Below are 24,957 nucleotides of genomic sequence, written 5' to 3'. Positions count from 1 at the left end.
TTCCTCACCACTGTCGCACTAAATGCTTCCTCTTGGGGGAATTACTGGACTTGTTACTATAAAGTGTGGTCTAGACCTCCTCTATCTGTAAAGTGTCTCGAGATAACTCTTGTTATGATTTGATACTATAAATACAATTGAACACCTACTAAAGTCAAATTCCTTGTGTATTTATAGTAAGTATACTTGGCCAATAAAACCGATTCTGATTATGCACAAAGTACTTCTGTAAAAGTCACACTTTCCCTACAGGAAGTAATAACTTAAGAGTAACATTACAGATTTCAAACATAAAAGCATGCTGCAGAATTAATAAACTGCCTGTCATCAAAACACCAATGTTCTCCATTTCCACTTAGGACATTTATGATCCTTTTTGGGTTACAAATGACGTGCAGTGTATACCGAGATCTTTCTCGACTCTCTGTTTTTTAAAAACACTGCTGCTCAACCACAGAAAGTACACTTAAATACAGGAAGTGTTGATAACCAACCGCCCCTCTTCCTTTCTCTGCTGGATGAAGACTCGCGTCAGTCCCTTCGGCCTCTGACGGGTCGCAGCTTCAGTTCAGCCGTTCACTAAAATGGTGAGTGTGTTGCTTTATTTTGTGGTTTTGAAGACGCTTTGACTCGTTTGCGTTCTGGTCAGTGTTGCTCGGTTCTCCAGTCCGATGCACTTTGCTTTTAGTGAAATGTATGAAACACCTTGGTGCTTGGAGACGTTATCGCTCACAATCAGTCTACTTCTGCATTCACACAGGAAGTTGTGAGTGAGTCAGCCTCTGAAATGAGACTAATACATTTATATTAACGTTACAACAATTTCACTTTTTTTTTAAATCACTAATATCAAACAAAATACTACCAAAAACCAACACTGTTCTCAGTCCTCAGCCTTTAAAACTCCTCAGTATTTTTCCGTTTTTATTTCATTAATTCATTGTGCTGTTTGGTGTTACTACATGCGTTTCCCAGATTTCTGTATCAGCGTTAACATTATAATTATTGCTCTTTTTTCCTTTCTTCTCTCACAATCTGAGACCCTTTATTCTAAACTTCACGTATAACATTTTTGAAGGGATATTTTCTTGCTGTTTCTAAGGCTTGAGATTGTCATCTCCAAAGCCTGGAATCTTTTAGGGTTTTAAGATAACTTCAACTACTGTATACGTCATTCCCAACTTCAAAAACAAGTGACAATGTGGACTTCTTTAATCTCCCAAAACCCTCCGTGGCCGACAAAGATACAACTCACGATCTACGGACAATTTCTGTTACAATACGCAGTCATACCACTGTTAACACACAGATCGTCCTCAGAGTGTACCCTACCTACGTTATGTTTAACAATGAGTAACATTAGACAGTTTCTGTCTCTCTTTAGGCGGCAGGAGTGAATATCAGTCGTCTTGGACATTTGTTGCGTTCTGGTTTTAGAACGATGAAGACAGTTGGAGAAAAATTAGACACAAAACAGGATGTCAGCTCTACAGGGCCTCTTTTCCTTAGCAACTATCATGTTTTCCCAACAATGACGTGCAGCTTTTTAGGTATTTTATTATCAAATTGCTTGAGAAACAGTGAGTGTTGTGGATGTAAGCAGTCCAACAAAGTGCTGCAGCGAGGGACTAAACACTGAGAGATGCATAAACACACTGCGACGTGTTCAAGATAGTATTGCAATGATTTATTCCTCCGCACGTAAAATACAACTAGCACTGCAGTTACCAAATATAAAGTTACTTTGTGAGTCGAAATAAGTGCGTCAGTGTGGCGGTCAACAGAAAGTGTGGCGCTCCCAGGCTCACCCCCTCTCTTACCCCATTTACACGTACATGGTTATTATTTTTCGTTGCTATTTTCGGGATTCTGATTGGCTAACGTGGGCTTGAGCTTCTCGTTACACTGCCACCTACAGGTTTGGCGTGCTCTTGACGGCATTGACGGCATATATACACGGGTACGTGTAAACATACTGTGAAAACTGACAGCTGTGCACGATGTTATTTTTGAAAACGGAGAGGTTGAAATGTCCGTTCGTGAAAATAGCCGGCCACGTGTAAACGTAGCATCTGTCGAAGCCCAAAAACCACAGTTTAACAAGGGAAGCAAACAAATACAATGTTATCACTTCCGCTCAAGCCACGATGAACACGGCCACCACCTACAATATAAGTGCCCAATATAATAATCAATAAATAATATAAATGAGACCATAAACAACAATATGTGGCTCCTACACAGTGCAAATAGCTGCCAGACAAATCTCCCCGGGGAGAGCATTCCTAGGTTTGTTCTGAGCCACTAATGTTTACGACATCTGGCTCCGCCCCTGACTCACAGGACGTAGAGAGCGAAGGTCCAATGAATGATAATAAAAGGATTACATAATATATTGGCAAAGGACTAGTTGGATAACAAAGGAAAAGGCAGTCAGGCAGTGATGAGTTGGGGAGGGGGGTCCATGTTTTGGGTTTTTATTAACTTGTGTACCTAATCTCACTGTAATCCATCCAATAGTCGATCTGTTGATTGATTTCCTCTGTTATTTTTGTCACTTTGGTTGAAGGCTCGTTGAGCCGCAGCTCTATTGTTTAACTAGTCTATGTTGACGATGTTGCTCCGTTGTGGTCGGAAATTCCGCCCTCATTTTCAACCTTTCTCCGCAGCGCTGTGTAGGAAGGTCTGGCAAAGCGAGGCTACTGTTTAACCCTCCTGTTGTTCTTCAAAAATATGCTTCCAAAAAATACAGAGGGGTACAACAAGACCAGGAACATGGAAACTAACTAGAACACCGGCAACATACCTTACAAGACAAAAGAAGCACGACAGAACCCAACATACAGAAACAGCACGCAACAAAATACAATGATCCAACAAGAGACAAAGACAGAACAGGGACTAAATACACCAGGTAACGAGGACTAACACTGGACAGGTGACACAACAGGTGAAATAAATCAGGGTGGGGCAGAACAATCAAAAAAGGCGGGAAACAAACAAAGACAGGAAGTAAACTAGACAAGAGAGACAAGACAGACTACAAAATAAAACACGAAACAGAACATAACAATAAGACGGAACAAAATAACAAAACCCTGACAAGAAGTGATAAAAGAACGTTGAAAAAAGTGACAAAAATGTCAGAAAAAGCTTCAAAAACGTGGTAAAAAAAAAGAAGAACAAATGTCAAAAAAACACCGGGAAAAGCGACAAAAGCTTCTTACGGTTTTGACCCAGAAAAACACAAAGTTGCATGGCCGACGGGAAGACAACACAAGGGTTAACTGACCCTGAGTGATTGGAACTCTACTTACTGATGTGAAACCAGCTGATGTTTTGGGATACTGCGAGTGTACAGTTAGGGAAATACCAGAGACAGAACTGGTGCACGCTGGGATCATGGTAACTTTTATTTTGCTTCACACTTGTGTTAGCTGAGATAAGCTCTCCTAGAGTTCAGACTGCTGCAGGGAGACTTCTTTTCACAATACCGAACAGGACAGTGCATGCTTAACATCTCTACGTTGCCCTCGGGTCAAATCTGACCCATTTTCACAGAGTTTGTATGTCAGAAATGTGGGTTTCTTTCAACCAAATTTTAAAACCAAATAACGTGCATGGTTCCATACGATGCTCTTCACAAGTTAAATAAATGATTAGTTCACTACTTTTATTGAATTTGGGTGTTTTTTTAAGTTTTGTAGATGAAGATGTAGAGAAAAATGGATAAGAGAACGTTGAAAAATGTAGGAAAAAAAAAAAAAGCACAGAAAAAAGTGTCAAAAACATCAGAAAAAGTGACAACAATGTCAGGAAAATCTTCAAAAATGGCAGAAAAAGTGACAAAAACATCAGAAAAAGTGTCAAAAACGTCAGGATAATCTTCAAAAACGTCAGAAAAAGTGACAAAAACGTCAGAAAAAGTGACAAAAACATCAGAAAAAGTGACAAAAACGTCAGGAAAATCTTCAAAAATGGCAGAAAAAGTGTCAAAAACATCAGAAAAAGTGACAAAAACGTCAGAAAAAGTGACAAAAACGTCAGAAAAAGTGACAAAAACATCAGAAAAAGTGACAAAAACGTCAGGATAATCTTCAAAAATGGCAGAAAAAGTGACAAAAACATCAGAAAAAGTGACAAAAACGTCAGAAAAAGTGACAAAAACGTCAGAAAAAGTGACAAAAACATCAGAAAAAGTGTCAAAAAACGTCAGGATATGATTAGTTCACTACTTTTATTGAATTTGGGTGTTTTTTAAGTTTTGTAGATGAAGATGTAGAGAAAAATGGATAAGAGAACGTTGAAAAACGTAGGAAAAAAAAAAAAAGCACAGAAAAAAGTGTCAAAAACATCAGAAAAAGTGACAACAATGTCAGGAAAATCTTCAAAAATGGCAGAAAAAGTGACAAAAACATCAGAAAAAGTGACAAAAACACGCAAAAAGTGACAGGATAATCTTCAAAAATGGCAGAAAAAGTGTCAAAAAACATCAGAAAAAGTGACAAAAACGTCAGGATAATCTTCAAAAACGTCAGAAAAAGTGACAAAAACATCAGAAAAAGTGTCAAAAACGTCAGGATAATCTTCATCAAAAATGTCAGAAAAAAGTGACAAAAATGTCAGTAACAAAAACGTCAGAAAAAGTCAAAAACGTCAGAAAAAGTGACAAAAACGTCAGAAAAAGTGACAAAAACATCAGAAAAAGTGACAAAAACGTCAGGATAATCTTCAAAAACGTCAGAAAAAGTGACAAAAACATCAGAAAAAGTGTCAAAAACGTCAGGATAATCTTCAAAAATGGCAGAAAAAGTGACAAAAACGTCAGGATAATCTTCAAAAACGGCAGAAAAAGTGACAAAAACACCCAGATAGCTCAGCTGGTAGAGCGGGCGCCCATATATAGAGGTCTCGGATTCGACTCCGACCTGCGGCCCTTTGCTGCATCTCATCCCCCCCCACCCCTCTCTCCCCTTCATGTCTTCAGCTGTCCTGTCAAATAAAGGCCTAAAAATGCCCCAAAAAATAATCTTTCAAAAAGTGACAAAAACTTCGGTGAAAGTGACAAAAACTTCGGTGAAAGTGACAAAAACGTCAAAGCGCAGAAAAATATTAACAGAAACTTCGAAAAAAAATGACAAAAAGTGTATTTATTTATTTTTTGACATTTACACGACGGGAAGAAGACAACACAAGGGTTAACGTCCCTACGTCAGGTGTTTCATAAGAGGTTTGACAGTGAGATGTTTAAAGAGCGCAGCCTGAAATCAGCAGGCAGCTGTCAGCTGTTCCAGGGTTGAGGTCAAAAAAACCAAAAAGCAGAAGTTTCCAATCGGGGGCCCGTCGGCTCTGGAACAAACTGTCGGGTGTCTCACACGTAAATCAACTTGTGAGGACACTAACATTTTGAAGTTTGTGAAAGTACTATTAATGGATATTCAAGGCTCGAGGGAATCAGTGACTTCTTTTAATCTTCTTAGACTTTATAATAAGAATAAATTGGGGGTATTACATTCAATTTATCGCACCGTTGTGACGAAAAGAGAGCTGAGGCAGAAGGCAAAGCTCTCAATCTACCGGTCAGTTTTTGTTCCTACCCTCACCTATGGTCATGAAGGCTGGAGGTCATGACCGAAAGAACGAGATCCAGGGTACAAGCGGCCGAAATGGGTTTCCTCAGGAGGGGGGCTGGCGTCTCCCTTAGAGATAGGGTGAGAAGCTCAGTTATCCGTGAGGAGCTCGGAGTAGAGCTGCTGCTCCTTCACGTCGAAAGGAGCCAGTTGAGGTGGTTCGGGCATCTGGTAAGGATGCCCCCTGGGCGCCTCCCTAGGGAGGTGTTCCAGGCACGTCCAGCTGGGAGGAGGCCTCGGGGAAGACCCAGGACTAGGTGGAGGCACGTCCAGCTGGGAGGAGGCCTCGGGGGAGACCCAGGACTAGGTGGAGGGATTATATCTCCAACCTGGCCTGGGAACGCCTCGGGATCCCCCAGTCGGAGCTGGTTAATGTGGCCCGGGAAAGGGAAGTTTGGGGTCCCCTGCTGGAGCTGCTACCCCCGCGACCCGACCCCGGATAAGCGGATGAAGATGGATGGATGGATGGATGGGGAGGATTGTTAAAACCTGTGGAGAAATCATTGGTGAGCAACAGGTAGACCTGCACCAACTATATCTGACCAGATTGGCACTGAAGGCGGACGAGGTCTGCATGGATACAACCCATCCACTTTCAGAGGAGTTCAAGCCGCTCCCTTCTGGTCGTAGACATAGATACCCTAACGTCAGAACCAACCGAGCAAAAAAACTCCCATGGCGATAACCCAATTAAATAAGATGTGGGGAGGGGTATGACTACAGTAGGAATATATGTGAAGTATACTGTTCATTCAGGCTTTTCAGGGAAGTACAACATACTCCTTTTTACTGTATTCTATTTATTGATGTGTGTATGTTATGTGTTAGATTAATAGTGCTGTAGATGTCTGGTTCAGTGTTTGTGTTGTGGATTACGTGTCAATATGCCTGTACTGTACAAACAACAATGTTTTATGCACTTGAAGGTGTTCCATCTTCTTCTTGAAGCACTTGGTGATATACAAATAAAGTACATTATTATTTTATTGTTAATCGCAGATGCAAATACTGGAAGTTGTGGACTTTTTGTTTGAGCTGAACAATGTGCAGAAATGTGCAGAAGCTGGTCCTGGGAGTGCCGTCATGGATTTGAAAAGCTGTGATTTGCCAAAACCTTTACAAGATTTCAATAAAACATAAACATAGGGGTAGCAATATTTAGAAGAGGTAGATTTGTCCCTGCTTAAAAAATATGAAAGACAACTCCCTGTGTCCCCTAATTGGTTGAAACTGAGGCTACATTAACACTGCTACGTTTTGGCTTAAAAAGGAATATCTTCTGCTCTGGTGTTCCCCCTCTCATTCCCCCTGCTCTAGTTTTTCCCCCCTCTCATTCCCCCTACTCTAGTGTTTCCTCCTCTCATTCCCCCTACTCTAGTGTTTCCTCCTCTCATTCCCCCTGCTCTAGTTTTTCCCCCCTCTCATTCCCCCTGCTCTAGTTTTTCCCCCCTCTCATTCCCCCTGCTCTGGTGTTCCCCCTCTCGTTCCCCCTGCTCTGGTGTTCCCCCCTCTCATTCCCCCTGCTCTGGTGTTTCCTCCTCTCATTCCCCCTGCTCTGGTTTTTCCCCCCTCTCATTCCCCCTGCTCTGGTGTTCCCCCCTCTCATTCCCCCTGCTCTGGTGTTCCCCCTCTCATTCCCCCTGCTCTGGTGTTTCCCCCTCTCATTCCCCCCTGCTCTGGTGTTTCCCCCTCTCATTCCTCCCTGCTCTGGTGTTTCCCTCCCTCTCATTCCCCCTGCTCTGGCGTTTCCCCCCTCTCATTCCCTCCCTGCTCTGGTGTTTCCCCCCTCTCATTCCCCCTGCTCTAGTTTCCCCCTCTCATTCCCCCTGCTCTGGTGTTTCCCCTCTCATTCCTCCTGCTCTGGTGTTTCCGAGCCCCTAAACCGGAGACATTTGGAAACACTTCTGACCCGTTTTGGTTCTGAATCTGCGGGGTTGTGTTTTAGTCTCAACGGCTCCAAACGGAGACCTTTGGCAGCACCGACACTGACGCCAACGTTTCTCCTCCTGATTGGGTCTTATCGGTCACGACGTCTCGTTTTCTGAGACTTAAAGATACTAACGTTACCATGGCAAGTACCAGCACCAGGCGGAGCCTCCACGCTGCCTCCTGTTTATGTCCAGTATACCAGGATGTTGATGAGATATGAGGTTTGGGCGTGTTAGTTTAAACAGAGATTAGTTCTTCTACTGGAGATAAAAACACTTGGTGCACCGAGATCACTTTTGGCTCAAAACGTAGCGATGTAAATGTAGCCTAAACCTGTGCCGTTTATCCATTAATACTCCCTGTCTGATCTGGTTTTATGGCGCTCAGTGTAGATGACGGCAGTTATCTTCAGACTTGAGACTTTGGACTTTTTAAAGAGCCTTTATATTGTTTTCTGATGCTGAGCAGATGCTATGAACGTGCAGCAGGGACTGATAACACTTCCTGCACACGTCTACAAACAGAAAAAAGGACGACAAGTGAGTTTTGGAAGTTATTATCGGAACAGTTCGACTGCCTGAAGATATCGTTTAGTTTTATTCTTTGAGTCAGTGACATCTGTACTCTCTGCCACAGCTGGTTGCTGTTTTTTAATCTCCCAGAAACACTGTTGCGCCAGGAAGTTCATTGGGAATTTGTGTCTCTGCTCTTCTGTGCACATGGGCAGTGGTGTAATGTAACTAAGTACATTTACTCCAGTACTGTCCCTAAGTCCAGATGTTGAGGTACTTGTACTTTACTTTGAGTCTTTTCTTTTCAGGCCACTTTCTACTTCTACTCCGCTACATTTCAGAGAGGAATATTGTACTTTTTACTCCTCTACATTCATCTGTTACAGCTTTAGTTACTAGTTACTTTAGTTACTAGTTACTTTACACATTAAGATTACTGCACACAGAACACATGTAGTTTATAACATCCAGCTGAAATGTCCCGTTTCTAAATGGGAGGATTGCTTTCCTTGCTTTACTTTTTATACTTTAACTACATGTTCCTGATGAAACATACATACTTTTACTGAAGTAACATTTTCAGTGCAGGAGATTTACTTGTTTACTTGTTACCTTACTTGTAACAGAGTATGTTTCCAGTGTGCTATTAGTACTGTGACTGAAGTGAAGGATCTGAATACTTCTTCCACCCCTGCAGATGGGAAGCTGCGAGGGCCTGTCCTCCTCTTTGCACAGATCCAGATATGTCAGCTGGTGTGTGGACTCTGCAGAGTCACCAACACCTGAAGCTACACCTCTGACAGCAGCAGGTAATCTCTTTAAACTCCCATATTGTTAAAGGGAAGATTTCCATGCTTTTTTTCTTAAATCATAAAGCAGGCAGAGGTTATTTATGAATACTGTGAAAGTATTAAAATGCAGAGAAATGCACACAGCCTGTATTTAGAAAAACAAAGTGCTTCACAGCTCAAATAAATGTAAAGGTCCCATGGCATGACATTTTCCCTTTATGAGGTATTTTAACATTAATATGAGTTCCCCCAGCCTGCCTATGGCCCCCCAGTGGCTAGAAATGGTGATAGGTGTAAACCGAGCCCTGGGTATCCTGCTCTGTCTTTGAGAAAATGAAAGCTCAGATGGGCCGATCTGGAATCTTCCCTTTATGACGTCATAAGGGGAAAGGTTACCTCCCCTTTCTCTGCTTTGCCCACCCAGAGAATTTGGCCCCCCCATGAGAAAGAGAGAGACATCATGGCTTTCAAACAAGCAAAGTGGCAGTTTGTCAAGGCCACACCCCCACCCTCTACCTTGCCCCCCCCCTCTCTCCTCCTCAATAGCATTTAAAGCTACAGACACAGAAATGGCACATCCTAAGGAAAGCTCATTGTGGGACTGGCTCTAGTGGCACCAATTCTGCACCAAGGCTGAATTTTGGGAAAAAGACTTCAGATACAGTATTAGGGGACCACTAAGGTCTATATAAAAGAGACTTCAGATACAGTATTAGGGGACCACTAAGGTCTATATAAAAGAGACTTCAGATACAGTATTAGGGGACCACTAAGGTCTATATAAAAGAGACTTCAGATACAGTATTAGGGGACCACTAAGGTCTATATAAAAGAGACTTCAGATACAGTATTAGGGGACCACTAAGGTCTATATAAAAGAGACTTCAGATACAGTATTAGGGGACCACTAAGGTCTATATAAAAGAGACTTCAGATACAGTATTAGGGGACCACTAAGGTCTATATAAAAGAGACTTCAGATACAGTATTAGGGGACCACTAAGGTCTATATAAAAGAGACTTCAGATACAGTATTAGGGGACCACTAAGGTCTATATAAAAGAGACTTCAGATACAGTATTAGGGGACCACTAAGGTCTATATAAAAGAGACTTCAGATACAGTATTAGGGGACCACTAAGGTCTATATAAAAGAGACTTCAGATACAGTATTAGGGGACCACTAAGGTCTATATAAAAGAGACTTCAGATACAGTATTAGGGGGACCACTAAGGTCTATATAAAAGAGACTTCAGATACAGTATTAGGGGACCACTAAGGTCTATATAAAAGAGACTTCAGATACAGTATTAGGGGACCACTAAGGTCTATATAAAAGAGACTTCAGATACAGTATTAGGGGACCACTAAGGTCTATTTAAAAGAGACTTCAGATACAGTATTAGGGGACCACTAAGGCCTATATAAAAGAGACTTCAGATACAGTATTAGGGGATTAGCATGTCATGGGACCTTTATACATTAAAACTCATCGATACCCAATAAAAATCACAATAAGTCACAATATATCTCAAAGGCAAGGAAGATAAAAATAAACAGTATACAATCCACTACCTGGCTGATCTAATGCCTGACTAAAAAGATGCATCTTTAGCTGCTTTTTAAAAATATCAACAGAGGCCGCCGCTCTCAAATCCTTCTACAGTCTAGGTGGGCTGTTCTCAAAAGCCAAGGGAGAAGGAATAAACTCCACAATGGATAAAAAAGTAGTAAGAGGAGGTTAAATATAAGTCAAGAGGGGACTCGACAGAGGGCAGCCTTAGATTGAATCAAAAGCAAGCAAAAAAAGGTCTTTAAATTTATTATATTTATATATTTAATGTGGGACGGGAGACCAAGAATGACATATCTGCGCTGTAAACCGTTGATGTAAATGTACAGTTAAAATCTCACAGTATCTTACTGTTTTAATGTTATGCAGGATCACACTGTAAACGGCAATGCATTCTGGGAGAAAATAATAATATTACAGTAATTCTGGAAACACTATCTGCAAATGTTACAGATTACAGGTATTTACTGTTAATACCAATGCATCTTGGGAAAATAAAGGAAAAGCCGGCAGTTACACTGCAGCCAGTATGTTACTGTAAAAACAAATAATACGGTAAGAAACTATATGTCTAATTACCTTAAACAGGGATCTTCAACAGGGGGTCCGGGACCCCTAGGGGGGCCTCCAAATTATTGCTAATTTTTGAACATTTTTTCAAGAATTAAAAAGTCTTAACATATCCAACATATCCAACATTTTTTGGGCAAATATAAATCCACGCTGCTTACTGGCCTGTAGGTAAGGTAGTCACTAAGGGCCACCACATACACAGTTCATCCTAAGGATTCACTGGGCCACATGTACTGTATGTGTAACAATAAAACATGATTTATAAAACCATGCCACACAATTATTAGGCTATTTTGATACCTCGGTATTCTATGCCAAAAAAAGTATGTTTAAATATCGCCCTATAAGATAAGATATAAGATATGCTTTATTGTCCCCAAAGGGAAATTTGTTTGTTTTGTCCGTTCCGCAGCTTTAGAAAGACAACTTTCTGACAAAATACAGAAAATAAGCATCTCTCAACACATAGCTACTCTCATGCAACACAAAACATGCTCTCATATACATAGACAGGTACCTATATAGTAAGCACGTTAACTCCTTCTTTCAGTGGCAGTTTTTAATTGAACAACCCTGTACGTATTGCCCAAATGACATAATGCCCAACCCAAATAGCTGAATTGCACAAATGACACATTTCCACATAACCTATGCAGTACACAATGACATATTGAACAATCCAACAGCCCCTGTATTGCACCACTAACATATTACTACACGTTACTACACGTTATTGTAGGCCCAGTTTAATATGCAACTTCATTTTATACAAATATATGTAGTAGGGGGTCCCTGCTCCGTCTCTATTTCAGTGAAAGGGTCCTTGGCTTAAAACACGTTGAAGGCCCCTGCCTTTAACTTTAAAAACAGTATGCTTACTGTAAATGAACAGTAGTTTACTGGCAAAGAAGATGCCAGTATATTACTGTAAATTCACGGTGAAAAGATTTACAGTGCGTGTTTTCTTGCTCTCTGTAATCCGCTCCAGAGGAATCTTCACGCCGAATCCATCAGCCAGCTGGTTCAGGACCGGTCCCGCTTCTCCTTGTGTCCCAACCAGAAACCAGCGGAGGAGAACCAAACACAACCCTTCCCCATCGACACTCACAGAGGACACATCCACACTCCCTTCGGTCCCGGTCCAAGCCTCGCTGCGGCTCTGCTCTGCACGACAACGTTACCAAAGCCTCCAAAAGTCACGCTGAGGATGATGGCGATGATGGGGAGGAACGGAGAAACAAAGAGGACTCGTCTCTTCTGCATCCAGAAAGCAGAAGCTTCCTGCTTCCCAGAAGCAGTCCGGTCATCTCCAGACGCCACAGGCCCGTTTCCTGGCACGACCTGCGCACCGACACCACTGACCCATCAAGGTAACTATACACTTTAGCTGTGTTTGGAAGCGTTTTGCCTTTTTAGAAACGAAAACCCGCTCCATTTTTCCTGTTCAGTTTTCGTGGTGACTTCGGCTTCTTTTTCTACTCCGGGAAAACCCGACTGCGTTGCTCAGTGGGTATACGGAGTAAAATGTATGGCTGGGCATCGGGTATTTTATAGTGGACTATATAGTTAATGAAATTAACCGCGGAGAGTTGGAACACCACTACAAAATGGCGAACACACTCTAGTGCACTATTTCTGTGATAGGGAACGGCTTCCAACACAGCTTATGTCACGACACCAAAAATCTAGCAGTCGATACCGATGCCACCAAACAACACGGTCTCACGGCAGTTCGTGTAATTGTCACGTTATTTTTAATCTATTGATTTGTGTACAACAACACGTTTATCTCGTTTTTTCCGTGGTGGCCAGCACGAAATGGGAACCATCTATTCAGAGGTTGGGTTTAGGAAAAAAACACAACGGGGAAAGGACGCCTCACACGCCGTGAGGCGGCCGCGGGGGACGCGCGACAATCACGGGACGGTTGTGATTAGGAAAACAACGGGGAAACAAAACACCACACACGGGACGTGATCCCCGGTCTCCTGGGTGAAAGTCCTGTGTTGTTTGACCCATCCACCCTCCCTATGCAGATTTTTGGCTTTTCACACTAATCCCTACTGTTTTCGTCCTGTGATCACGAACTATGCTTCCCATTGAAATACATTACTTCACATTTTTGTGCTGGCCACCACAGAAAAAACGTCCCCGTGAACACGCATCAATAGATTAAATAACCTGACCATTTCACGTACTGCCGTGAGACTGGGTTGCACCACAAGTACACCACCAAAATTTGACCCATTTTCAAAAAGTTTCTATATCAAAAAATGTGGGTTTCTTTCTAATGAATTGTCAAAAAAAATAGCGTGCATGGTTCCCTAAAAGACTCTTCACAAGTAAAATAAATGATCAGTTCACTACTTCATTGAATTTGGGTGTTTTATTCAATTATACAACATTGGAAAAAGTATTTATAGAAGAACGTTAGCCCTCCTGTTGTCCTCGGGTCAAATTTGACCCGTTTACAAAAACTTTCAATATTAGAACTATGACAAACGTGACAAATGTTGGATAAAGCTACAAAAACGCAGGAAGGAAAACGCTGACAAAAGTGACAAAGAAAACATAAAAAACACCGCCAAAGGTGACAGAAACTGTTTAAAAAAAAAGTGGCAAAAAAATGGAAGAAAATGAAAAAAAAAAACATCTTAAAAAGTGACAAAAACTTGTTAAAAAAATGGACAAAAACATAATTAAAAAAAAGCCCAAAAATGTGAAAAAGTGCCAAAAAAAATTGGAATAAAATCGACAAAAACGTTGAGAAAAGTGTAGAAAAATGGTGAAATTTCGATCCAGAGAAACACAACGTTGCAGGTCGACGGGAAGACATCACAAGGTTAAAAAAGGTAAAAAAAACCACTAAAAAAACCCGACAAAGACATCAGAAAAAAAGTGACAAAACCATCGGGGGGAAAAAGCCACAAAAGTGTCAAACGATGACCAAAACGTTGAAATGCATGGTTGACGGGAAGACAACACACTCTCTACCAGGTCCATTTAGTTCCTGTTCTGGAGCTTTCTGTTGCATCACATTTGTTATTCACTTTAACAACCAATTAAAAATCAGTATGTTAAACTTCAGGTTGCCATTGGAATAATATTCATACTTTATGTGCTACATTTCCAGTTTAAGTTACTCTGTGTGGGAGTTGTATGTGGTCATAGCATCTTTTCAAAGCTTAGAAAAATCAAAGCTTGGCCTGTGAGGATTGATACGTGTCACTGTGACATCACCACTGGATGGCGCCACAGTACAGGATTTACAAACAGTTTGACTTTAACTGCTGAAACTCATGAGTGAAAACTGACTACAGACACATTTCAAACACAAAGGATGATCTCTCTGCTGTTAAAGTGTAGTGTCTAGAGTAGAACTGTCCTCTTCAGATTCAGAATACCAATCAGCTTTATTGGTCAGGTTTGTGCAAACAAACAAGGAATGTGACTCCGGTTAATCTTCACAGTATGTATAGTAAGATTTGAATATAAATATAGTGCAAGGCAGTTCAGTGCAATGGTGTAATATCAATAACAATTATGTTATCGTAAGATTGAAAATGTACATGAGGTAGATGAGCAGAACAGTGTTGATTGACTTTGGTCAGTGTGAGGGTGGGGGGCTATTTCTGACCGTTCAACAGAGTGACTGCTTGGGGAAAGAAGCTGTCTTTGTGTCCGCTGGTTTTGGCGAGCAGTGCCCTGTAACGCCTACCAGAGGGAAGGAGGTTGAACAGTTTGTGACCAGGATGTGAGGGGTCTGCAGAGATTTATGCTGCCATCTTCTGGACCCTGGACCGGGACAGGTCCTGGATGGACGGAAGGTCAGCTCCAATGATCCTCTCTGCAGCCCTAATTGTCCGTTGCAGTCTGGCCCTGTCTCGTTTGGTGGCTGAGCCAAACCAGACAGTGATGGAGGTGCAGATGACAGACTGAATGATGGCTGAGTAGAAAGTGGTCAGCAGCTCCTTAGGCAGATTAAACTTCCATAGCTGTCGCAGGAAGTATAACCTCTGCTGGGCCTTTTTCTGAACAGAGTCAATGTTGGGGAGACCATTTTAGGTCCTGTGAAATGGTTGATCCCAGGAACCTAAAGGAATCCACACTGGACACTGTGTCGTTCTGGATGGGGGGTGGGACTTCTCCTAAAGTCCACTAACATCTCCTCAGTCTTCTTGGGGTTTAACTCCAGGTGGTTCTGACTGCACCATTGGACCAGCTTGTTTCCTGGTGTTTACAAGTTCACAGCTTACTGTACATGACTTTCAGTCTTTGACACCTGATTTCCTGAAAGTTTTGTGGTAGTCTCCAGGCTGCGAGGAAACAGGAATTGAAAGAGAAAATGATAAAGGCAGTAGTTATTGTGGCTGTTTTATTGTTATGCAGCGAAATATAAAAAAGGAAAGCACAAGCAGGTTTTCTTGGATGAACAGCTGCTGCTGCTGCTTTGCAGTGTTAAAGAAATGTTATTGTCACCCCCAAACAATTATGTTATTTTCCCACACAAACACATTCTGGCCCAAAGGTTTAGAGAACTGGAGTGTGTGAGGTTGTAGGTTTATTCCCCTGACAGATAGGACAAATCTGACTAAAGTGAAACATAACTTCTTATAGCTCCGACTCCCCGTTCCCTGCTTCTGGTTTGCTGTCTCTGGATCAGTGTGGGCGCCTGGCAGACACCAGAGGGGAGGATGTGGGACCCAAAGCGAACTCCTGTCACCAGCCGTCCCCTCGGAAGGACAAGAAGCCGCACTGTGTCTCCGCCTCAACACATCCCAACCGTCTCCAGCTTCCCTTCAGTGGACACCCGGGGCAGGGCTCTGATGCCCCCCACTCATCAGGTAGATGGAATCATTACAGGTGTATCTTTAGTGGCTGTGTACACCTGCTGTTTCCCAGAGACATCTGTGTTTACCCAGAAACCTCCTTCTCCCCAATTCCCCGCTCCCTACAAACAGGAAACAATCCCTACTGAAAAATAATGATTCTCTTTACACTCGTACAATAAAAAGCTTTTACTTTCATTTGATTGGAGTAAAATAATTATGGATTTTCAAATACTGCACCGGTCAATACAGAACGAGATATTCTGGAGCCTATTTTTCCGTCAATACTGCCGACGTTGTCTTTGCTGTAATCAGATCAGTATATATTTATGTTTATGTTTATGGGAAACATACATGTGTACAGACAAGGCTAACAGCAGCAGCAGCGTCAGACACGTTTCTGGTGTGCAAAGACATAGAAAACGCCACGCAGCCGCCACGCAACTGACACACAAACAGAAACGCCACGCTCACGCCACGCAGCCGGTGTGCAGGAGGCCTAAGGTGGTACGAATCTCTGGTCCCAACAAGGTGTGTGAACGCTTCCCTGTTTTATGAGTTGATCATATAAGGTTTGGCGTGTAATATCTGAGTCAGCAAATCCACCAGTAACTCCAAAAGTCAGATACATGTAGTGGATTAAAAAATGCAACGTTTGCCTCTGATACGAAGTAGAAATGGATACAAGTCCAGTAACTTTACTCAACTACAGTATATGTACGTCTAACACCTCCCACCTCTGGTTATGATCTGATTTACATCCGTTCGAAATGTCAGAAACCAATAAACTAAAACTGGAATTTCAGGGTAGATGGATCAAACAAACGCAGGATTTTCACCCAGGAAGATACTGTTTGTTTCCCGTAGGAAACTGAAAGTTTGTGACTTATTTATGTTGATTCCAATGTAAAATAAACTAGAGCTGCAAACAGGACTCCATTAGTTGTCAACTGTTGAACTAAGGTAGTCACTAAGGCCATCCACAGATGTGTGCCACTGTGTATGTTTAACATTACACCATGATAGCTTAGTATTCTGTGCAAAAAGTGCATGTATAAAGGCTTTAGGCCGTCCTACATGTTATTGTAGGCCCAGTTCAATATACTATTGACTCCTATACAATACATTTAGCAGGGGGTCCCTGATCCATCTCGCTTTCAGATGAGGGGTCCTTGGCTAAAAAACGTTGAAGACCCCTGAACTGAAGTAACTGCCAACTATTTGGATAGGTTTACCTAAGGGTTAGCGTTAGGGTTACCCTTGAGTCATTTTATTATGGGGAAAAAGTAAAACTTGTGACGGCAGCTTGTTAATGTGAATATGTTCTAGTTTCTTCACTTCTCTGTGACAGTAACATGTAACTGTGACATTTTATAGACCAAACAACTTATTCATTAACTGAGAAAATGTTCGACAGATTAATTGGAATGGAAAATAATATGAAGCTGTACTCTTTTTTGCATGCGTGTCTGTATGTGTGTGTGTGTGTGTGCGTGCGTCTGTGCGTCTGTGTGTATGTGTGTGTGTGTGCGTCTGTGTGTGTGTGCGTGTGCGCATCTGTGCGTGTGTGTGCGCATCTGTGCGTGTGTGTGTGTGCGTCTGTGTGTATGTGTGTGCGTCTGTGTGTATGTGTGTGTGTGTGTGTGTGCGTCTGTGTGTGTGTGTATGTGTGTGCGTCTGTGTGTATGCGTCTGTGTGTGTGTGTGCGCGTCTGTGTGTATGCGTTTGTGTGTGTGTGTGCGTCTGTGTGTGTGCATCTGTATGTGTGTGTGTGTGCGTCTGTGTGTGTGTGTGTGTGTGTGTGTGTGTGTGTGTGTGTGTATGTGTGTGCGTCTGTGTGTATGCGTCTGTGTGTGTGTGTGTGCGTCTGTGTGTGTGCGTCTGTATGTGTGTGTGCGCGTCTGTGTGTGTGTGTGTGTGTGCGTCTGTATGTGTGTGTGTGCGTCTGTATGTGTGTGTACGTCTGTATGTGTGTGTGCGTCTGTGTGTGTGCGTCTGTATGTCTGTGTGTGCGTCTGTATGTGTGTGTGCGTCTGTGTGTGTGCGTCTGTATGTGTGTGTGTGTGTGCGTCTGTATGTGTGTATGCGTCTGTATGTGTGTGTGTGTGTGTGTGTGTGTGTGCGTGTGTGTGTATGCATCTGTGTGTGTGCGTCTGTATGCGTGTGTGTGTTTGCATGCGTGTGTGTCTATGTGTTGGTGCGTCTGTTTGTGTGCGTGTGCTTTGCCAGGTCTCTTTACCTCAACCCAACCCAGCAAAGAAAGAGGGAGCAGTGGTATCTCTGAATTCTCTGCAGACATCTTTAAGAGCAGTTGTGAGCTGGAAAAGGTACAGTTACAGTTTTTATTACTCAGGTCTGTCCCTGACTGAAAAACAATCTCATTTGACTTTTGTTTGCTGTTGTTATATATAAAAGTTTCTAGTGGCCGTAGTTGTTCTGACGGGAGCAAAGCAGGAAGTAAGGTGAGGAAGTATAAGAGCGCCAAATGTCCTGGTAGCAAGTTATTTTTTCCTACTATGGCCACGCCAAGACCCGCACTTCAATAGCATTCACACTCTACTATTGGCCAGGCGTCCATGCTTACGCAAGGTAACGTAACCCCATTTGTTCAGGTCCTATCCCCTGACCAATTGGCTATCCTAACCCTAACCACTCAAGGTCAACGCCTAACCCCAACCAATCCAGCTGCTTCGTAGGGCGTGGCCATAGTAGGATTCGTAAATTCGTGTCCTGGTAAGGAGGCAGATTGTGGGGGGGACTATCACCCAGGAGACCGGGATTCACGTGCCGTTTGAAAAGAGAGAGAGAAAGAGACAAAGAGAGAGAGAGACAGAGAGAGAGAGAGAAACAAAGAGAGAGAGAGACAAAGAGAGAGAGAGAGAGAGAGAGAGAGAGAGAGAGAGAGAGAGAGAGAGAGAGAGAAAGAGAGAGAGAGACAGAGAGAGAGAGAGAGACAGACAGAGAGAGAGAGAGGTGGATGCTCTCAGAGCAGACAGCTGTCGGCGAGACTGTATGGATATATGAATGATATGAACCTGATTTCTCTGTGTACGTAATCATCATATCCCGTATATGATCAAAGATGGGATAAGCTTCATAAACTGAAAAATTCATGTCAATGTTAAGGCCCAGATATACTTGCTTTTAAAGTGTTCGCATACGTAAGATGGCTGCCACGCGTATCCTGCGTTCCGTTAGAGTGTAGGTTGTGCAAGTCTTCAGAAATTAACGCTACACGTCCGCAAGATGCAGTTCAAGGCCGTAAGCATGAAGTGAACATTGCAAATCTGCACAGATGCTTGTTGTACAATAGCAATATAAATTAAAGCTGCAAGCAGCGATGGACGGGCCCTCGCGCTTCTGTGCATGCCGGGGTTACTGGCGGACGCCGCTCCTTGCGACCGTGCATTTGCGCGGCACTCAGACACTGCAAATCGTCACCAATGAAAAGGGAACTCCCTGCTGAGTTCAACGATACCTCACACAAGACTCGTCATACAGTTCATTAGCTGAGAAAGGGGGCGTGGCTAAAGTATAGGGGGCGGGTCAAACCATCACCAATTAAAAAGGAACTCTCTTCTGAGTTCAATGATACTTCACACAAGACTCTACCTTAGATGGGTCAGCATGTATGAAAGGGGGCGTGGCTTAAACATAGGGGACGGGCCAAACCATCACCGATGAAGAAGGAAGTCTGTGCTGAGTTCAATGACACCTCACACAAGACTCTACCTTAAACGGTTCAAATGTTATGAAAGGGGGCGTGGCCTGAGTAAGTGGGCGTGGTTATATTATAGGGGGCGGCTCAGTATCAAATGTTGACCACACATTATAAGTTTCATGTAAATAGGATGATGTTTGTATGATGATGATATAAGGCGCATTTCCTGTTGCCAGCGGGGGGCGCTATGACCAAAAGTCAATGTTGGCCTGTACATGTCCTCATACCTGGACCCTTGTCAATCGTGAGAAATTTCGGACAGATACGACAACGTGCACTCAAGTTACAACAATTTCTTTGTTCATCGCTAAACACTTAAAATGGCCGTCACGCCACGCCCACACCGTTTAACGAAAAGTTTTTCTTTTAACAACGTTTCATCTTTAACGTCTTAAAATGGCACGGACCAAGTTTGAAGTCGATCGGATGAGATCTCTAGGAGGAGTTCGTTAAAGTACGACACGTGGAAATGGCCAAAATCGCACTAATTTCGAACATTCAATTCAAAATGGCGGACTTCCTGTTGGGTTTAGGGTATGGCTCCAATGACGTTTTCTGTACATCTTGACATTCTACATATGTGTACCAAGTTTCGTGAATCTACGTTAAACGCACTGCAGGGGCTAAATTTTTTTAACTTTGTAGGGGGCGCTAGCGAGCCATTTTTGCGCGCCTATTCCCGAAACCCTTAACATACGTAACTTCTCACCAGACTTGATGCGACCGCCAATTGTGGTGAGTTTTTGAATATGTTAAGCCCCTCGAAAAGCCAATTCATTTGCCAGATAAAGAATAATAATAATAATTCCTTCAGTTTCAACAGGGCCTTCGCCGCTGTCGGCGCTCGGGCCCTAAATATCCTGTCAATATATTGGGTGGGGGGGGGGGACATCTTTAGCATTTTTAAATATTGGAGGGGATGTGTAACAGTACGCAGTACAATGCAGTTTGCGCCACCGCTTGTCTACGTGTACGCATTGTTAAAAAGCTAGTATATCTGGGCCTTTAACACCCCGATTCGGGGTCAGCCCTATGTTCCCACATTTCTAGGACATTTTCAAAAAAGGGTCTTGTGTTCCTACATTTCCCTTCAATTTAAGCCCTATCCTCCCACAACATTTTTTAAGGTTAGGATTAGGGGTTAGGGTTAGGATCAGGATTAGGTGTGTTCGGATCCCAGAAGCCTCCCCACGCGTCCGACGACTACGTGGTTGAAATGGAGACTAACGGTGTGCACGGGTTAGGGTTAGGGGTTAGGTGTAGGATTAGGGTTAGGTTTAGGTTTAGGGTTAGTATTAGGGGTTAGGGTTAGGATTAGGGGTTAGGTGTAGGATTAGGGTTAGGATTAGGGGTTAGGGTTAGGATTAGGGTTAGGGGGTTAGGTGTTTTCGGATCCCAGAAGCCTCCCCACGCGTCCGACGACTACGTGGTTGAAATGGAGACTAACGGTGTGCACGGGTTAGGGTTAGGGGTTAGGATTAGGGTTAGGATTAGGTTTAGGGTTAGTATTAGGGGTTAGGGTTAGGGGTTAGGATTAGGGGTTAGGTGTAGGATTAGGTTTAGGGTTAGTATTAGGGGTTAGGGTTAGGATTAGGGTTAGGGGGGTTAGGGGGTTAGGGTTAGGGTTAGGATTAGGGGTTAGGTGTAGCATTAGGGTTAGGGGTTAGGTGTAGGATTAGGTTTAGGGTTAGGGGTTAGGGGTTAAGGTTAGGCTCTGTCTGTGGGTTTAACGATACTTTGCGTCCAGCAACCAGTTTATCTATGGATCGACTCAGAGCTGCCGTCGGCTGTTGCTCCTTTGTGCATTTACGCATTGTTATCATTAGATGTGTTGCATGTCTCACAGAAAACAATGCACGCAGAGTGCATACAGGATTACTGCTGCCGGCACCACTGACTCTGGATAACACAGTGTCCGTATGTTGATATTATAATGGCTGTGTGTGCAGGAGAATGCTCATTTCGTCGTGGTGGACATGGTGCTGGAGGTGTTGGAAGCTGTGAAGTGGAATCTGAGCTATGAGGGGTGGACACACTGCAACACGTGCACAGACAGACACAGGAGCGCGGCGAGGAGCGAGGATGAACACAGACACCCGCAGATCTGCAGGGTAGGCGATCCCACACAAGACAACACCGAGACTTCACACGGAAACACACACTCCTCCGGAGCGCGCACACACCAACGCACGCAGGATGAAGAGGAAGCTGAACAACTGCCAAAGACTTTCTCTGTCCTCTCCAGTGACAGCGGGTTTGAAGGTAAAATGATTTACACAGCACATTTAGAAATAACAGAATATAGAAGATTATAACCGGAGTAAGATGTTATATTTTAGGTGTGATTTTTAAAACATTTTCTTATCTTTATTTTAGTTAGTCTTGCATTGCCAGACCTTCTCCGCAGCGCTGTGGAGGAAGGTCTGTCTAGTCCAAGGCCGCCCAATTTGTGTCCCAAGTGTGGCCCGTGCTCTCTTTGTTTTGGTCCGCCATGGATTTGACATGGTCATGCTTATTCTCCTCTTATTTTAAAATGAATGACTATGAAACATACATTTTGTACAGTTAAAAAGTACGTAATCAGAGTTTAACAGCAATGTAATGCACAGTGCTGGAAGGAAGGAGCTTGTTTTGATGTGGACGTTCAGAAGTTGTTTTAGTCGTGCAACAGAGAACTCAGATTGGACAGATAGTCTAGCTAGCTGTCTGGATTTACCCTGCAGAGATCTGAGGAGCAGTTAACCATAGTCCTCACAAAGGTTAGAACGCCAACACAGAGACAGAGGAAGGAGACGGACATCTGGCCGAAAAGAGGGTCATGTGGCGGAATGTCCGGCGGCACCTGAACAACCCCGAAGGTGGAACGATGTCGATATATAGACTATTTTGTAATAGTATCGTATTTTTTATTTCTTACTTTGCTATGGAATTTTCAGAGACCGTCCTCCCCTGAAAACACTCCCATAGGTAATTTGTTCAAGCAGCAATTACAGCTCATCTTGGTGTTCATAGTTGCGGCGCCCTCTGGTGGCAGCAGTAGTTATGACGGGAGCAAAGCAGGAAGCAAGGTGAGGAAGTATAAGAGCGCCAATTGCAAACAGCAAGGTATTTTTTAACTTTACAAAACAAACGGAACTACATCACGTTCTGCGTCACGTGGTAACCTTCAGGTAGTGAAGTAACGTCTGATTTTAACGCAAACCACCATCTTTTTATCAAATTAATTAAGTAGTTTTAGTCTAAACCTAACCAAACTGGGACCATTTCACAACATAAATGACATGTTTAAAACCGCGACCATTAGGTTCTCTGGTTTAGATATGTGGACGGAAAAAGCTCCTGTGGGTCGTGTTAGACCAGGGGTGTCACACTCAATTTCACTAAGGGCCACACTGGAAAATAAGAATCACATTAAGGGCCAACATGTGTAGTTTATTGACATGCTTTTATTTTATCGAAAGTCAAATATTTTTGACTGTTATTGCATATCTAACATAGCTTTCTCACTTACAATTTGGTCAATAAGTCAGCAAAAAGCCATCATAGAGTTTAGCAAATCAAGCAAAACAATGCTCAACCTGTTTTGAGTATGAAAACTATCTGCTTCTGGGAGACTTCCTGAGTCTTAAAGGTGCAGTAGGTAAGACTTATAAAACTCCCTTTCTGTCATATTTGCTGAAACTGACCCTATGTTCCAGTAGAACTACAGGAAGCAGGTCGTTTCCCTCTGGCGCCACCTACAGCCTGTAGTGAGATTTGCAAAAATCCAGCCGCTCCCTGTTCAGATGCACCAATCAGGGCCAGGGGGCGTGTCTAACTGTGTGTCAATCACTGCTCATGCACACGCATTCATTCTCCCTTGTGGTGGGAGGGGCTTAGGAGACCGTTTTGGGCTTTAGCAGAAAGGGGGGAGAGGCTGAGAAGTTGTTTGGCTAAGTCCTGGATCTTCACAATCCTACCTACGGCACCTTTAAAGTCAGCAGATCTGCCAAATCCTGCTTAGAGTGTTGTGTAATTACAGTTGAAAACAGTTTACCATCTTTTTGGCTTAGCAACAACTAGGCGGGTCAAAATGTATTGTGAAACTAACTTCACATGAGGTGCGGGACATCATAGTACAGTTTGGAGGACTTGATGCATTTCTCTTAGTATTCTCATGTGCATAAAGCAGGTGGATAGAAACGCATCTACGGTCACATTTTCGCCAGTTGTGGAAAGTAACTAAGTATTGTACTTTAGTACTTTACTTGAGTAGTTCCATTTTCTCTTTTGTAATTCTTTAAAATGTTTATTTGATAACTAACAATATGTAATCTTCTTCAACATGCCTGAATATTCTGTGTCTCCTTTTCAGACTATGTAGTCGACACGACACTGACACCGACACATTTTCTCACAAAGTAAGAAAAACACACAAATGACTGAGTGTGTGTACGTCCAAATCTACACCTTTAGTTCAGATTTTGTGCGTCAATGTGTGGTTTCCCATGATTCAGTGCAGAGCGGCTGGCACAGCAGCTGGTGCTGGACTTCAGGAGGAGCTGGCTTCCCACCCATGAGCCTCAGCGTGGAAGGAAAAGCCTCCGTAGCTACCTGCAGGAGGTGAGAACACATTACAGCGACCAGACATCACCTGTGGAAACTCACGCTTTATCACTGTTTTAAAACAGACATTGTGTTCTTATAGACAGCCTTGTATGATATCCTACGAAATGATGGCGACCGCTGGCTGGTCACATGATGGTCTCATAATGTTAATTTTATTAGTCTGAACAGTTTCATTTAGCTGACAATTTGACTGTGTGCCAGGTACAGAGCACCGTGAGGAGCACATTTCAACACTTAATTACAATTAAGTTTATCCGACAAAAGTAAGCGTCATGCTGGTTAGGTGTTAGGGGTTCGGTTTAGGGGTTAGGGTGATAACAGTTTACTTTAGACACCAAAATAACTAGTTGAGATTAGAAAATAATTGTGGTTTGGGGTAAAACACTCCCGGGACAGAATCAGAGTCCTGTGTTTTCTCCTTAACTTCTTCCGGGACATGAACTCAGCTCCCCGGCTTGAAAGCCCTGTTTTATGAGCCAAACATCCCCTCCGAACATCCTGTTATTATACAGCAGCAGTCAATGTGCTGCTGACAGTAATAAATACGTGGAATACATACCCATTACAGTGCTTCACTTTACATAGCCATGTTTACGAGTGCTTCACAAAAACAGCTTGAAATGTCCAGTTCAGTTCATGAAAGGGCATACCTCTGAAACGTCCTGTCAACCTTTACCCATGCCAAATATGTTATAGTTAGTAGTTATAAATGGTAACTGCAGGCGGGACCTTACTGTAAGCATGCTAAGAATAATGTATGGGATCAGCATGGGAGTGAAAAATGAAAAAC

The 24,957-nt window shown here is 42.9% G+C and overlaps 1 protein-coding gene across 2 annotated transcripts in view; it reads left to right on the top strand.

The window, feature by feature from the left end:
* Positions 1–501: 501 nt before the first annotated feature.
* rubcnl (rubicon like autophagy enhancer) overlaps positions 502–24,957 on the top strand; it is a 38,140-nt gene continuing 13,684 nt past the window's right edge. For both annotated transcript variants that reach the window (XM_078262697.1, XM_078262696.1), the window contains exons 1-8: positions 502–587; positions 8,769–8,880; positions 11,998–12,379; positions 15,627–15,853; positions 18,068–18,165; positions 21,509–21,821; positions 23,914–23,959; positions 24,056–24,161. In XM_078262697.1, coding sequence (XP_078118823.1) covers positions 585–587; positions 8,769–8,880; positions 11,998–12,379; positions 15,627–15,853; positions 18,068–18,165; positions 21,509–21,821; positions 23,914–23,959; positions 24,056–24,161 — 1,287 coding nt within the window. In that variant the 5' untranslated portion in view covers positions 502–584. The remainder of the gene's footprint in view (positions 588–8,768; positions 8,881–11,997; positions 12,380–15,626; positions 15,854–18,067; positions 18,166–21,508; positions 21,822–23,913; positions 23,960–24,055; positions 24,162–24,957) is intronic.

This window comes from Sander vitreus, chromosome 11, assembly GCF_031162955.1.
Source record: "Sander vitreus isolate 19-12246 chromosome 11, sanVit1, whole genome shotgun sequence".
NCBI classification, from domain to species: domain Eukaryota; kingdom Metazoa; phylum Chordata; class Actinopteri; order Perciformes; family Percidae; genus Sander; species Sander vitreus.
Note: the sequence above shows the minus strand (reverse complement) of the source record. Positions and strands in the feature narration are given on the sequence as shown.